The sequence below is a fragment of the Chelonoidis abingdonii genome, chromosome 6 (genome assembly GCF_003597395.2).
Source record: "Chelonoidis abingdonii isolate Lonesome George chromosome 6, CheloAbing_2.0, whole genome shotgun sequence".
Classification (NCBI taxonomy): Eukaryota; Metazoa; Chordata; order Testudines; family Testudinidae; genus Chelonoidis; species Chelonoidis abingdonii.
This window is the reverse complement of record NC_133774.1, coordinates 2,059,996-2,075,231: the sequence shown is the minus strand read 5'-3', so window position 1 is coordinate 2,075,231 and position 15,236 is coordinate 2,059,996. Positions and strand designations below refer to the sequence as shown.

Below are 15,236 nucleotides of genomic sequence, written 5' to 3'. Positions count from 1 at the left end.
AGCCAGTTCCCAGTTATCAATACTGTCCTCTTGAGTTTGGGGCCTACATTGTCTCCTTTGTACGTGGAAGCGACTGTTGATGATATTGGCCAGATGTGTGGGTAAAGAACCTTTCTAGAGGCTGATATGAATGCCACTTGGGGCCTGAGGCAAGATGCTTCTGTGGTGAAGATTCAGGACTGGCTCTCAAAATAACCTATTCCCAGCTCTGCCACAGCCTCACTGTGTGACCTTGGGCAGGTCATTTAATCTTGGTGTGTGATGGGGATGATGTTATTCCATTACTTCAGGCCCTGCGATGTGGAGGGAGCCCATTTATGCACATAACCTAGAAATGACGCACTTTGAATTAACAAGCCAGCCTTAACAGTACCCTAAAAATGGTAACATTCTGATTTTGTGATGGGGAACATGAGTCCCCATCGTGCCACACCCACAGACAGCTGCCTAATGGCAAGAGACATACAGCACTGTTTAAAGAAAACAAAAAGATAAACATTTTTCCAACTTTGTGGAGTGCAGCCATGAGCTGCTGACCGGGAGATGTGTCCTCAGATTTCCGTGAAGGAAGGGTTTCATCTCTGCTTTGCTCAAGCACTTTAGATTGGCTTGTACAATAGGATGGAAAATCAAGCTCATGCAGAAGAGAGTTGCTCCTGTTTTTGTGTCTGGACACAGAGAAGAGTTAAAGTAGCCTCTGAAATGATGTTATCCACCACCACGCCTGTGTGGTGAGACTGGCCCACTGACATGCCGATAGACACTTCCCAAGGTGATGCCGTGTGCACAGGAAAAGGACTGGATTAGTGAGCGATTGACAGTGCCCTTTGGTTCACCTTAGAAACAACTATGCTATAAGGAGCTATATACTCCACCCATTCAAATCCATCCCTGCTTGTCACTGTCTAAAAGCTGTTTCTGTGCAACATCTGTTCAATTGCCCATACTGGTGGAGCCGGTACATCTCCTAGCAGAGAGATGTGCGTATCACAGCAACCATTACTGGCCCCCTTGCTGGCTTCTCCGCTGAGAATCCAAGGTCTGAATGGGCCATGGAGACATCCTTAGAGAGAACCTTTCCGGAGCAGGGTTCTGATGCCTTGGAGTGACCTTGAGCTCATGCTGCCGGTACTAACCTGTTTGAGAAGATTTTAGTCTCTAGGGCTCATACACTTTTCGCCAAGAAAAAAATCACATGAAAAGAAAATCCAGTGCAGCCTTTAAACCATAGCAAGGGAGAAGCCACTGTACTTCTGTTTGAAAGCCGATTTAGTAAAGTGTTTCCCCAGACCAAGGAAACCACTTCTGGGCCTCCCTATCCCCTAATGGTTGAGTCTTCTCTCATACCTGTGCTTGGTGCAGAGAAGCCCCCATTGGCTCCATCTCACTGGCCTTTCCCAGTGTGTCTGTTCATGCTTCGATAGAGGATCACCACTACCTGGTGTTCTGACTCATCCCCTGAATGTGGTCCACCAACATCCTCATACAGAGCATGTTGGGCTGTCTTCTGTAAAAGAACACCTGCACCATGGTAAAGTTCACTGGGGAGATGCTGTGCATGTGGGCCTGGGCTCCCCACAGGCAGGGCCCAGACAATGAGGAGCTGCTTGATCTCCTCCATCACGGTGAGATAAGGCCTGACCTATGGAAATGGTGACAGATGTTGTTTTGGTTACCAGCCTCCCTTGCTGCCCAGCAAGGGGCAGGCTGCACTGACAGCTGTCACTATGTAGCTTAGTGTGGTTAGGAGCAGACACAGATCTCACTTGGAACCCCTCAGACTTTGGGGGAGTTCATCTCTGGATCTCAGCTTCATGGTCTGGGCTGGGATTTTATCAGAGTGCTAGATCAGAACTCCTTGAAGCTTTGAGGAAACCCAAACCAAGATCTGTACTAAGTAGCCTGGGCCTTTCTCTAGTTTGAAGAGGTTCGAGGTAGGAATGGCTATTGGATGGAAGGCCTGTAATTAAAAGAGAGAAGATGGAAACGGGAAATGCAAGCCCAGGGCACTAACAATTTCGAGTTGCCAAGAGAACATTGTGTTGCTGTATTAGTGGATGGCTGGTTAGGTACATATTCAGAACCATCTGTGTAGATGCCTCAGATCCAGTAGCCTTTTCAGATCCTCAAGTTACGGGCTGTTTAAGTAGCTAATGAAGTGCAGCTTGGTAAAACCTGCAGGGTCCTGTTATGGTAAACTAACAAATCCAGATGTCACTGTACGAAATAAATGTGCAAAGTTGGAATGAATGTTGTATTGGTGTCTGCATCAGCATGTCACTAGCAAGTGACTCAGTGGACAGGTCTGTGCAGTGCCCCAGGGACTTCTGAGCTTGGTAGTGAACTTATGGTACAGAGCCTGGCAAACTTCAGTTCATTTGGCTTTTTCCAGTTCTGCATTACCCCTACCCTGGCCTTGCATTGCCCTTCTACCCTGCCAGCAGTGTCAGTCTCCTTCCCCCGATCACATGCCACTGCGGCCTCTCTCCCATAGCACCTGAGCATGAAACGCTCTCGTTGAGTGAAATTACAAGGCCCTCTCCTCATTCAAATCCCTCCTGAAGACTCACTGCTGCCATGAGGCCTAGAACGGATCCAGCTGACAAAGCTGAGGAAAATGATGGACAGTTTATAGAGCGTCTGTATTTTAAAACCACATTAACCCTATATTGCTATGAGATGGCCAAACACCTTGAACACACTACCCCTCAGTTGTACTCCTGCCTCCCTTTCAATGTCTGTCTCCCAGCCTGCTGTCTGTCTGACTACATTTGGAGCCCCACAGGGTAGCAGCTGATCTCTGTTTGCTGTTTGGAAAGCAGCTAGCATATTGTCAATGCTACCAGAAACAAAAACAGGTAAAATCTTCGCTGTGTGCCAGTTACAAAGAGAATATAAATGTATCTCCCATAATACAGGAAAGTGAGAGAGAGAGTGAGTGTGTGTGTGTGTCAGACATACCTGGAGCTGCTGTGTCATACATTTACAGTAATTTCACTGGTTCCCCAGAGAATTCTGTCTGTTTATCAGAATTCAGTGTGAGTGACTTGGGGGGAAAGGAAATGTTTTTGAGTGGCTGCTGTGAACAATGTTATTGCTAAATTTAAACCAGTCAAACAGTGCTGAAATGGGTTGTGCTGCAATTTCTTTTCCTGTTTTACCGTCCGTTTGTTTGCTTTTTGTTTCCACAGAACAATTCAATTAAAACATCGAAATACAATTTCTTCACTTTCCTGCCTCTCAACCTGTTTGAGCAGTTTCAGCGAATAGCCAATGCCTATTTTCTGTTCCTGCTGATTCTGCAGGTAGGAATTGACTCTCCTTTTTAACAGACTATCTGGCCCCTTCCCAGTGCTTGGCTGTGGGCTGACTTGGAATAAAGCACTAGCTGTGCCCATAATGTGAATTAGCATCTTATTAAAACCCAAAAGCAGACACACAAAATAGGGCAAGAAAGGAAATTTGTCCTGCTGAGGTCTGGCAAACGTGGTGTAGTTCCTCTCTGGTGGGAGTGCCTGTTGGACACACTGGCTTGATCCCAGGGAAGGGAAGTTCTAGTTAATGTTTACAAGATGTGCCCGTTTTTCGTCTCTCGTTCTACAGGTAAGTGCTGCTGTTGGGTTCCCTCGGATGGTTTGCTCTTGCAGCACCTAGTGAAACCTGTCCTTATCAAGTTTTTTCAAAGACAAACTGCTGATATCTACTGTGATGGGTTGGATCGCTGAAACCCCCTTGGGGCTGCCAACTGATGTGCCAAGACTATTCCTGGCCCTGTCTTCCCTGCCAGCTTGGGACTCCAGCACCCGGTCTTGCTGAGCCAGACACACCCGTCTGCTCCAACACAGATCCAGGGTCTGAACCACGTGCCTCAAAGCTGCAGACTTAACTGAAAGCAATTTAAAAAGTGTTTCTGTCTTTAACGCTCAGATGCCCATCTCCCAGTAGGGTCCAAACCCCAAATAAATCAGTTATACCCTGTATAAAGCTTATATGGGGTAAACTCATAAATTGTTCACCCTCTATAACACTGATGGAGAGATGCACAGTTGTTTGTCCCCTCCCCCCCAGCTATCAATATATACTCTGGGTTAATTAATAAGTAAAAACTGATTTTATTAAATACAGAAAGTAGAATTTAAGTGTTTCCAAGTAATAACAGACAGAACAAAGTGAATTACCAAGCAAAATAAAATAAAACACACAAGTCTAAGCCTAATACAGTGATAAACTGAATACAGATAAAATCTCACCCTCAGAGATATTTCAATAAGTTTATTTCACAGACTGGATGCCTTCCTAGTCTGGGCACAATCCTCTCCCCTGGTACTGCCCTTCTTTCAGCGCAGGTGGTAGCTCAGGGATTTCTCATGATGGCTCTCCCTTTTGTTCTGTTCCACCCCCTTATATATCTTTTGCACAAGGCGGGAATCCTTTGTCCCTCTCTGGGTTCCCGCCCCTCTTTCTCAATGGAAAAGCACCAGGTTAAAGATGGATTCCAGTTGAGGTGACATGCTCACATGTCACTGTAAGACTTCATTGCCCACTTGCCAGCACACACTATACAGGAAAACTTGCAAGTAAAACAGAGAGATCTACAGACAATTGTCCTGGTGAATGGGAGTCATCGAGATTCCAAACCACCATTAATGGCCCATACTTCGCATAATTACATTAGGCCTTCAGAGTTATATTTTATATTTTAGTTTCTGATACAAGAGCGGTACATTTTTACAAATAGGATGACCACACTTAGTAGATTATAAGCTTTGTAATGATACCTTACAAGAGACCTTTTGCATGAAACATATTTTAGTTACATTATGTTCACACTCGTCAGCATATTTTCATAAAATCATATAGCGTGCAACGTCACATCTACCAACTGCATAAACAGAGAGCCTGAAGGAGAGCTGACTTTGCAAACACGAACATTTCCATGAGACTGAGGGTGTTACAGCACGGAGCTTGCCGTTAATTTACACCAAACAGAGCAGATTGCTGCTGTGTGCTCAGAGCAGGGGGTGGAATTGCATGCTGGGGCACGTAGGCTCTACTAAAGGAGGTGACAGCAGAAGGCACCAGTGTAGAACTCCAAAGCTCATACAGGGCCCTGGGTTGGAGTTTGCCCGTTTCTGATAGCAATGTGTCTGCCCTAAAACTGAGCATATCTCACCAGCCTATATCAGCATCTCTGCACCTTTGTACTTTGCTCAAACAATGATAAAAGTCATGTACTTTGTCATTTTTAAACCATGTCTCTTAACTCCGATATCAGAGAGTGGCCCTCACGGAGGACTGATTCTAAGGCAAGTCTGATGTTTGTCTTTTCAGAGTCATCCAAGCACAAACAAGCCTGGCACATTATCCTGTTAGAATCACCTTTGCTGCGCTCAGACAACTCGGAAATGACTAAACAGAATTTTACTAAACTTAAAAACCTCCCTATGTGCTGAGAGTGACCCTGGGAAATTTCAGCTCACAGGGACATTCAGGGACATTCAGGAAATCATAAGACCCTAAAACGCAGGTTTACAGTGAAAGTGCCTCCTCGGCCTTGTTACTGGTATATGGCACTGTGCGTTGGTCTTGAATCTGTAGATAAGATTTATCGGTTAGGTCCCTTTATACTCGTCAGCACTATCTTTTGCTGAACCATTAAAGGTCAACCGTAAATAAGAACTGTTTGTGTTTTTCCATTGCCTTGATCAAGATGGGCTCAGAGAAATGGCCATTGGGCTTTTACCTTTCAGTTTTTCCCCCATTTGCCCATCACCACCATGGCCCCCTACAAATATCAGCTCCTTGCCCTTTCTTCTTGTACGCAGAGGATGTTGGTGATATTTGTAGGACTTGGAATAGGACCATGGAGCAGAACATGGAATCCCAAGCTGCATCTCTCCCATCCTGAGGGATTTTCTGCGTTAGAAATTTGTACTGCTGTAACTGGTATAGATAAACTACACCACCCCTAGTGTGGACAAAGGTGCTTATGCCGGGGTGCTATTCCCGTATGGGAAGGGGAATAATCAGGGCTGGCTCCAGGCACCAGCTTAGCAAGCAGGTGCTTGGGGCAGCCACTCCGGAGAGAGGCGGCAGGTCCAGCTATTCGGTGGAGAGTCTCTCACTCCCATTCGGAGAGAAGGACCTCAAGCTGAATTGCTGCAGATCACAATCGCGGATTTTATTTATTTATTTATTGTGGCTGCTTGGGGCGGCAAAACCCCTGGAGCCGGCCCTTGGAATAACTATACTGGGAAAAGTCACGTTTACACCACTGTAACTATGTCCACACTTGGCATTTTACCAGTAAAATAAATCTCCCCTCCCCTACTGAGTCAGATCAGTTTAACTCTTAAGAGTTCGCCAGGGCTAAGCCTCCTCCCATTGTTCACAATCAAGGACTGGGGGAAATGCAGGCCATGTTTCAGCCTGTTGAGATAGCCACCATCCGCAGCCTCCAAATGTCCCTGCTGAAGTCCTCTCGAAAAGGGACTTGATATTTCTAATGTAAAAAAAAAAAAAAAAAAAAAGGAGGAAATAAATCCCCTCCCTTTCCCAAGACCTCCCCAGCCCCTTTTTACACAAAGGACGGTTTTCCTTTGCAGGTTTGTGTGTAAATGATCGTGCAGAATTTCCATCTCTCCCCCTCTGATTTGTATGCAGAGTAAAAGCTTTTAGCAGCCTCCTTGGGATCTAGTGTTTTGTTTCAGACTATTTACTAGTTTGTTCTGTTGGCTGTAAAGATTTTAAACCCCGGCTTTTCTTCTCCTGCAGCTCATTCCTCAGGTTTCCTCCTTGTCTTGGTTTACAACAGTGGTGCCGCTGGTGCTGGTGCTGGCCGTGTCGGGTGTCAAGGATGCCATCGATGATTTTGTAAGATGATTGGATTTCCACCCTTTAGTTCAGAGTGCGCTGTGATCCCCCGGTGCCACGATGAAAGTCAATGCAGCCGGAGGGGTGTGGTTGCAGAGTTTGTCTATGGCCAGTATAGGGTGCTGCGATCAGGCCCCAACATCCTGTTGAATCACCTAAATAGCTAGATTTTCAGAAGTCCTGAGCACCAACAGCTCCCGCTGAATTCCACGGGAACTGTGGAGGGCGCAGCAGTTCTGAAAATCCGGCCACTTATTTAGATGCCTGAATATGGATTGAGGAGTCTGATCTCAGGCACCCGTGTTGGAAAGTCTTGGCTCAGCACCTTAGAGCTCACTGCAGAGCTCCTCTAGGAAAGCACGTTGTCGGGGGAGGTTGGGTCGGATTGTTCAGAGTTGCTCGGTATTAGGCTACCTCTGCTCCGTTGGAGTTGATGGTGAAAGTCCGATTGGCTGGAATGGGAGTGGAGTGAGGCCTGCTGCTGAGTGCTTTCTAAAAGCCCATTGCATGTGTGTTGGCACATGATTTTCTGAGCTCTGTCTAACAGCTCTGGTCATTGGGGTCCAGTCACATGAGGGGTTGGTGCAGTTCTGAACGGGACTGAACGAAATCTCATTCTGAAATACGGGCAGCGAAGAGCCCTCTTAAAAAATAGGGGACGCACCCAAAACCCCTTATGGCCCTTTCATGTAGCAGCAGATAAATGGATTCCTCCAAGCACCTTATCTGCAGAACTGGGCGGTCAGGGTCAGCCTGGGGTTTTGTGGGACTCCAGGTTAAATGACACACCAGGGCCCATCTAGCTCTTTCTCTGCAGACTGGACCCTTCCATCCCAGGACCCTTCTTGCCTGTCAATCTCTGTCCCAGCCAGCCCTCTGCACCAGATGCTGCCAGAGTTAAACGTGGACTTGACAATGCTGGATGGAGAGACCCCCAGAGAGGTGGAATGGAGTCTTTGGCTCATGGGTGCATATTGATGGCGAGCACCCAAAAACACTGGTTCTCCTAAAGTGCAGGGGTCAAGGGAAGCAGCCCCTGTGCAGAGTTGGCCCTGGTAATGGGTATGGGTATTTCTCCTCTTCTGTCTTTCAAAGACGTCTTGATTTCTGATTTAGCTGAATGAAGTTTCCCCTAAACAGGAGGGTTAAGAGCACAGAAAAAGTTATGGCACTATTCTGTCCTTCCATTTATGCCCTTAGCATTTCCCAGCTGGGCAGGAATCCTGAAAAGGGATTGCTTTACCCTTTGATCACACACACTTGGTTTCTGTGAAGTTTCTTCTAACAACTGATCAACTTTTACGTTTTTCAGAATCGACACAAAAGTGACAATCATGTCAATAACCGTCCTGTCCAGGTGCTGATTAATGGCAGGTAAATCTTATTTCTTTATGGAAATTTTGGCTGAAGGTTTGTCTCCAGGAGACGCTTCTACAAAAAATCAAAATTTCTGACAACTTCAACAAATGTGACTATTAAAGCACTCTACTACGTGCATTCTATTGCGTGCATTCTACTTCCACTGGAGATCATGGCAGCTTTGTTTTGAGGTATTATTTTACCTCATGGGATCCCAGAGTGTGCTGTGCTTCCCTAGAGTCTTGTTCCTTCATGCCCACCTGCCGTGCAAGACAGCTAGATTTCACTATGCCGTCTTCAGTACAAGTAGCATGGCAAATGTCCCAGGAAAGTTCATTGTTCACAGTGCTGTGTGCTATTGTTTGGTTAATGTATTTGGTTAATGAGTAGCAAAAGGTAGTGTCACTTTGTCAGTGTAGGCACTAAAGCCATCAGCCCACACAGAAAAAGTTGGGCTGTAGATTTTAAATAGGAGATGCCAATGACAGATTATTTTACAAAATATCCCAGAGACACCAGATGTGGCTGCCTTCCCTTGTGTCATATGTATTTGTCTTGGTTGTTAATTTCTGAGCAGACAGAACTAGACATAATCAGCAAAGACTTCTGATGTTAAATTAACTACTACAGGAAACTTCTCTGTACACACACACACACACACGTGCCATCTATTGGATGGAATCAAAACTGTTCAACTGTGTGTCATGGGCCCTTTACTGCTAGCAGTGATTTTCCTTTTGCTCAAGTGGTACGATGCTGGGCTTTTGTGGCAAGTAGATGAGTTCTGCACTCACTGTTCCATGAAGACCCAGCAGCTCTTGGAGTATAGCTGGTGCAAAGGTGAAGTGCTTGGTCATCCTATGTTTTGCACCATAGTGTAGAGGCCAGTTATTGTACAAACACCACCAAATGATATGAACCATGAAATAAAGCTGGAAACCAGTGATTTGCGGTGGTTGTTAGCATTTCCAGTCCAGTAAATCTGAAACCAGTCACACTGTCACTACCATCCCCACTGAACACATGTGTTTATATAGCAAAGTGCATAATTCACTTCCCCTGTCAAACGGCCAGAGGCCACAGGTTCCAGTGTTGCTATCATTGAACTCCAATGGAGTTTTACTAATGACTTCAAGGAGACCCAGATCAGGTCCATATGATCTGTGCGGACACATACCCAGTGCTGCCTGTAAAACTATTCTGACAATTTTTCACCTCTTAAGTTTTTGCATATGCAGAAATTCTGATTTGTTCATGCAACCTGGAGGTGCCAGAGAGGTAGCTGGATGCCTGTACATCTTGCTTTGTGCATTAAGAAAAGGCATGAACAGCAGGGATCGGAATAATTGCACATGCAGCTTTTGCAGCTGGGTTTTTGCCCTTTTTGACAGCTAGAGCTACAGAGTCAGAGCTGCCTTTGCACCGTCTGATCTTCTTTAGGGGACTTAGACAACTTAAGTAATTGGACTAATTTCCAAGTAATTTTAGTGGTATCTGTGTAAAATGTAGAAGGGAATCTCTTCCCCAGGACCCTACCTAGATTTTGGATTTGTAGTAGAAGAGAAGGAAAAGTCAGTGTCTGGTAGCAGAGTAGTGCACAGGTGCCATGTTTATATTATGGAGCCTACTTCTCAACCGCATGTGTGTGTGAATCTCTCGCATTTCTTATTGATGTATATTGGTAGTGGATAGGAGTCTGTCATGGACCCGTGCCCCTTTGTGCTACGTGCTGGACAGACACGGGACAGAATGACAGTCCCTGCCCCCAACAGCTCACCATCAAGTCCTAATATTACTGACGAACGGGCTCCAAGAGCACCGTTGCTTCCCTCGGGGTCGGAGCGCTCTCTACACTCTGTGACTATTTAAAGGGAACTTTCTCTTGCAGATTGAAGGATGATAAATGGATGAATATCCAAGTGGGAGACATCATAAAACTAGAGAACAACAACTTCGTGACGGTGAGTGCAGTTTGTTGTAGCTACGTGCGCTGTGACTCTGGAATTACTCCTCAGACAAATAAACAGGTTATTCACTAGTGACGCTAACTGGCTCCGAGATTTTCAAATACGTTTTCCATTCACAGAAGTCAGTTGAACTAACTTGTAGTGTAACCGTGTCCTCTGTCCTGAGATCTCAAGGTAACGTCACTGTGGCTGTGTAAGCTCATACCGCCCTGGTTTATTTGTGTTTAGGCAGATTTACTGCTCCTCTCAAGCAGTGAGCCGCACAGCCTGACGTACATCGAGACGGCTGAACTGGATGGGTAAGTAAGCCTGGCCCTGGGGCTGCAAACACAAGGCTAATTTTTGCATGGTGAATCCTGATGTTGTGAGGCCCAGCTGCTTCCGTGTTCTCAATGCTGCCTAGTCCAGAGATGAATCCACAGAGCATTGATTGTTCCTGCCAGGAGACCCGTGACCCTGACTACACACAGCAAGTGTAGGGCGATCGTGTTTTCTAACCCTACAATAAAATGCTCTTTCAGCACCATCTCCAATGTAAGCATCTTCTCTTTTCTATCTAGAGAACACTGTATGTCACATGACATCTCTGCCAATGGCATGTTCTCCTGCCCCATGCACTGATCCTGTGGTTCCCAAAGGGTCACAGCTCATTTCAGTTTCCTGTTATGCATCTGAGCACGAGATGGAGGAATAATTGTTTGCCTTAAACTTGCCCTGGGTAAAGATTGCGCTCCACAGCCCAGGTCACTGCTTACTCCTCTGAACAGATCTCTGAAATCAAAGCTGCCTCCCTCATCAATCAGTTGCCCATAACGAGTGATTTTCTGGGAAGTGTCTTGAGCCGAGTACCAATGGCTGCTATCCCAACAAAGGCAGGTGCCTCACATTCAGAGGCCTTGGCCCGTTTTACTCATGCTGGCAATTCTGGTAGCACCCATTGATCATTTACAATGCATGTTCCTGGAATACCTCACCTCGGCAGCAACAGCTCTGTGGTTTTTATGTTCCCCCCGGCTGTTCTTCTCAGCCACTATTCTGTCTATGTGAACATCAGCCGCTCCCAGCATTGCCCTAGTGACCCATTGTATTCCATCACTCTGCCCCCTGGACAGCTTGCCACAAGTCTGAGGGCCACAATCAGTTCCTGTTAGGTGGGAAAAGGTGGTGCCACCCTCGTCTGTAGGGCCAGATTCTGTGCTTACCAGTTCCTGGTGGCATGGAGCCAGCCTCAGGTGTGGAGTTTGGCCTGGTTTCGTGGGCTCAGAGGCCTAAGCAAGACCTGAGAGAATGTCACACCTCAGGGAAGGCTGCATGGAACTCGCGTAGCCCTCCCAGCTTTCCTGCTGCCCAGAGACGGGCTGTGACTCTGCCCATGTCAGCTCTATGGGATAATATCAGGGGCATTGAATATTGCTGTGCTTCTCTGAGGTCCGTGGGAGAGCACCCTCCCCTACCTGGCTGCCCTACGGTTGCAGTAACTTCTGCAGGTCCCAGAGTGCAGTGACAGAGGGTCCAGGACCCACAGAGGTGCTCAGATACCACAGGGATGATTGTGGTGTAAGAACTTAGTTGGACAGAGGGCTGCTTAGAGAGCTCACGTGTCCGGCTCAACGCTTTGCAGTGATGGTGTGAGACCTAAGCCCTCTGACCCTCTTCTGCACCTGGCCCAGCGTTCCGCAGGATCAGCTGACTTGGTGCGGAACCAGTTTATACGGTGGCAAAGGACTATATTCCCTTTGTGGCCATGTAAAAATGGTCCTGATTTGACTCTTAATAAGGAGATGCAGCCTGCAGACCCTGCAAGCTCCATCTGGATCCTAATGAGTGAGAACAGCTCCAGGAACAGAAGAGTGACCAGTCATGTAAGAGTTTGACTCATGCTTTTATTATAGGGAAACTAACCTCAAAGTGAAGCAGGCATTGACAGTCACTGCGGAGCTGGGAGAGAACCTTCAGAAACTGACTGATTTCGATGGTGAGTGTGCAGAAAAAATGAAGGTCCCAAAGGATTTCCTCTAAGGCCTGAATTCCACCTGAAGTCAGAATTCTCCTCTCCAAGCCGCACTGCAGGCCCCTGGGTCCCTGCCCAGTGCTCCCAGGGATAGCAGCGGCACGCAGTGCAGATCAGATCTTGTGTGCTGCCATTGACTGCAATGGGTGGGCAGTCACATGGCAAGACGCATTAAGCCTGTCACTTAGTTTCTGTCTAGGCTTGTTGAGACCCCATCAAATCCTGCATGTAAGGCTCCTGCAAACCGCCCCCTGGGAAACACAACAGGTAGTCACTGCATTGAATTTACCGACAGGGCTTGAGTCTGATCTCAGAGCAGTTTTACACTGATGTAAATCCATTGACTTTAGAGCAGTTACACTTCATTTACACCAATGTTAGGAGCAGGGGCAGCCGATCTGCATTCGAGGGGGATTATTTGGATTTCTCAGTTTAGAGCTTTACACTTTTGTCCTTTCACTGTTTTCTCAACAGCACCAAAAAGATGAATCTGAAAATGTTTTGCTGGCATGGCCTGGGAGCTAATACGCTGAAAGCAGGTGTGCTGTGAAACATGTCCCTGCCACATCACATGTTCCATGGTCCCTTATGTGAAATGAACGAGAGGGCCTGGGCCTGGTGGACAGGTGTCCATGTCACTGAAATCACACTTGGCACTATTTCCTCCCCTAGCCACAGCATAATGGGCCACGGACAAAAGACTAAACTTATTTTTTTTCTAACCTCCTAGAGCTACAGTTCAGGCAAGGGCCTGCAAAGCTGGCTTCTCTGACTTGGCTTTCTCTAACCTAAACACTTGGCAACATGCACAACCCCCACTCCCCCCAATCCAACCCTACAGAAGCAAAACATTCCATTCTGCACACAGGTCTCTTGCTGGTAGACGACATGACAGAGACCATATGACAGATGCTAGTCACATCGCTCAAAGTCCAGCCAGAAGGTGCTCAGGGTGATAAGAGAACCCAAATGGAATAGCGCAGAGCAGTGCTGTAGTTCAGCTTATAATGCTGCTCCCCCTGTTCTCCGGGGACTTTTCTTGAGCACCAGATTCATAGGAAATAAAGGTAAATGACTGAAATGAGTCGATGACTCCACTGTCATATCCATGATAAATGGCGGAATGGTGATCAGCTGGTCCATATTCAAAGATCTTAGAATGTCTCTAAGCTGTGCAATCTAAAGGGGCTGCTAGACACCACTCTTTCTGCGGTGGGATCTTATGGAACAATATTCTTGGTCCAATTTCTCAGCTGTGTGACACCTTATCACTGGATTTCTCTCAAGTGAGGTCTGTGGTTTTGGGCTTTCATATTTCCAGAGCTCTTGTAGACTTTTATTGCTGCACTGGGAAACCCCCTGTAAATGATGGTCCTTCCCTGAGTGAGGGGTTCAAACCCTTATTTTACTGAAGAGGCCATGGCGTGTAACAATGTGGAAACCAAAATCTTCTTTTTAAGATAGAGAAGTCCTTTCTCAGACAGTTTGTCTAACGAGGATCAAAACAATTGCTTTTTCTAAATGTGCATAACTTGACTCAGAACAAGACAAGCAATGGTCTCAAGTTGCAGTGGGGGAGGTTTAGGTTGGATATAAGGAAACACTATTTCCCTAGGAGGGTGGTGAAGCACTGGAATGGGTTCACTAGGGAGGTGGTGGAATCTCCATCCTTAGAGGTTTTTAAGGTCAGGCTTGACACAGCCCTGGCTGGGATGATTTAGTTGGGGATGGTCGTGCTTTAAGCAAGGGATTGGACTAGATACCTCCTGAGGTCTCTTCCTATCCTGATATTCTATGATTCCATGATTCTATGACTCAACAAATGTTTCAAAATCTTTTACAAAGTTAAAATTATTCCCTTATCTTATATTTATTTTTTACAAAATCTCTAGTTTTGTTTTAAATAAAAGGGGCCCTATTTGTGATATCTAAAGTGAAAATAAAATATTTCCTGTTGTGATTAATATTTGGAAAAGAACCGGGAAGAGTGCCTGGGGTTAGACCTAACCTAACATTCCTGTAGCTAACCTATGTACAAGTATTAAATATTTTACGGAGCCCTTCATGCAAGGACTTCATGGGGCAGGATGGGAGGAGAAGGTTGGATGGCTAATTCACAAAGGCAATGAAGCAAAATGCTTAACCCAGAGCATGGTGTCTGTTGGTCCTGTGCCGGGTCAGGTCCGGGGGATTTTTCCAAGATGAACTTTATTTATTGTTGGGGAAGTGAGAAGACATGAGAGGAAACAATAATCAGGTATCAGCTGGCTGCCACTGACCAGGTCCAAGCTTCATGGGGTTTAAACCTTTCGGGTGAAATGGGTTCAGCGGGTGTCCAATAACTTCCCACCAGTCATTGTACTCAGTGCAGGATCACTGGGTGAGATGATATGGCCTCTCTTGTACGGGTCAGGTGAGATGATCACTAAGGTCTCTCCTGGCCTTACAAGCTGTACATCTGTAAGTCCCAACACAGCATAGTTACTGGAGATCACCCTCACACCATCCTGGTTTTAACACAAGACGTTAGGGTGTTCTTGATGCTGCAGCCATGAAAGCTCATGCTCCAATATGTCTGTTAGTCTAAAAGGTGCCACAGGATTCTTTGCTTCTTTTACAGATCCAGACTGACACGGTTACCCCTCTGATATTAGACCTTTGTCTCCTAGATTAAAAAGCCTGTTCTCAAATATTTATTTCCCATGTAGGTACTTACAGAATGGGATCAAGTCAGGTTAAGTTTCTCTTTCCTAAGCTAAATAGATTGAGCTCTTGGAGTCTGACAGTAGCTGGCATGTTTTCTAATCCTTCAGTCATTCTCTTGGCTCCTTTCTGAACCCTGGGTCTAACTGTTGATTTGAATAATAGTTTTTATACTAATTGCAGCTGGGCCTTAGAATAGTGGGTAAGCACATTTTATAAGGAGAGATAATTACAGAATATGGAGCAGAATCCACCCCTCTGGCCATCGGGAATTGGGTGGGTTGGCGGCATGGCCAGTGACAAGCATGTCTTCCTTGGGGTTC

At 46.2% G+C, this 15,236-nt stretch overlaps 1 protein-coding gene across 3 annotated transcripts in view; it reads left to right on the top strand.

Annotated features, from left to right (window-relative positions):
* The window catches only part of LOC116820472 (phospholipid-transporting ATPase ID-like), a 119,415-nt gene that overhangs the window by 46,645 nt on the left and 57,534 nt on the right, over nucleotides 1–15,236 (top strand). For all 3 annotated transcript variants that reach the window (XM_032772957.2, XM_032772960.2, XM_032772959.2), the window contains exons 4-9: nucleotides 3,192–3,305; nucleotides 6,775–6,873; nucleotides 8,186–8,247; nucleotides 10,121–10,193; nucleotides 10,428–10,498; nucleotides 12,092–12,174. In XM_032772957.2, the coding sequence (XP_032628848.1) occupies nucleotides 3,192–3,305; nucleotides 6,775–6,873; nucleotides 8,186–8,247; nucleotides 10,121–10,193; nucleotides 10,428–10,498; nucleotides 12,092–12,174 (502 nt within the window). The remainder of the gene's footprint in view (nucleotides 1–3,191; nucleotides 3,306–6,774; nucleotides 6,874–8,185; nucleotides 8,248–10,120; nucleotides 10,194–10,427; nucleotides 10,499–12,091; nucleotides 12,175–15,236) is intronic.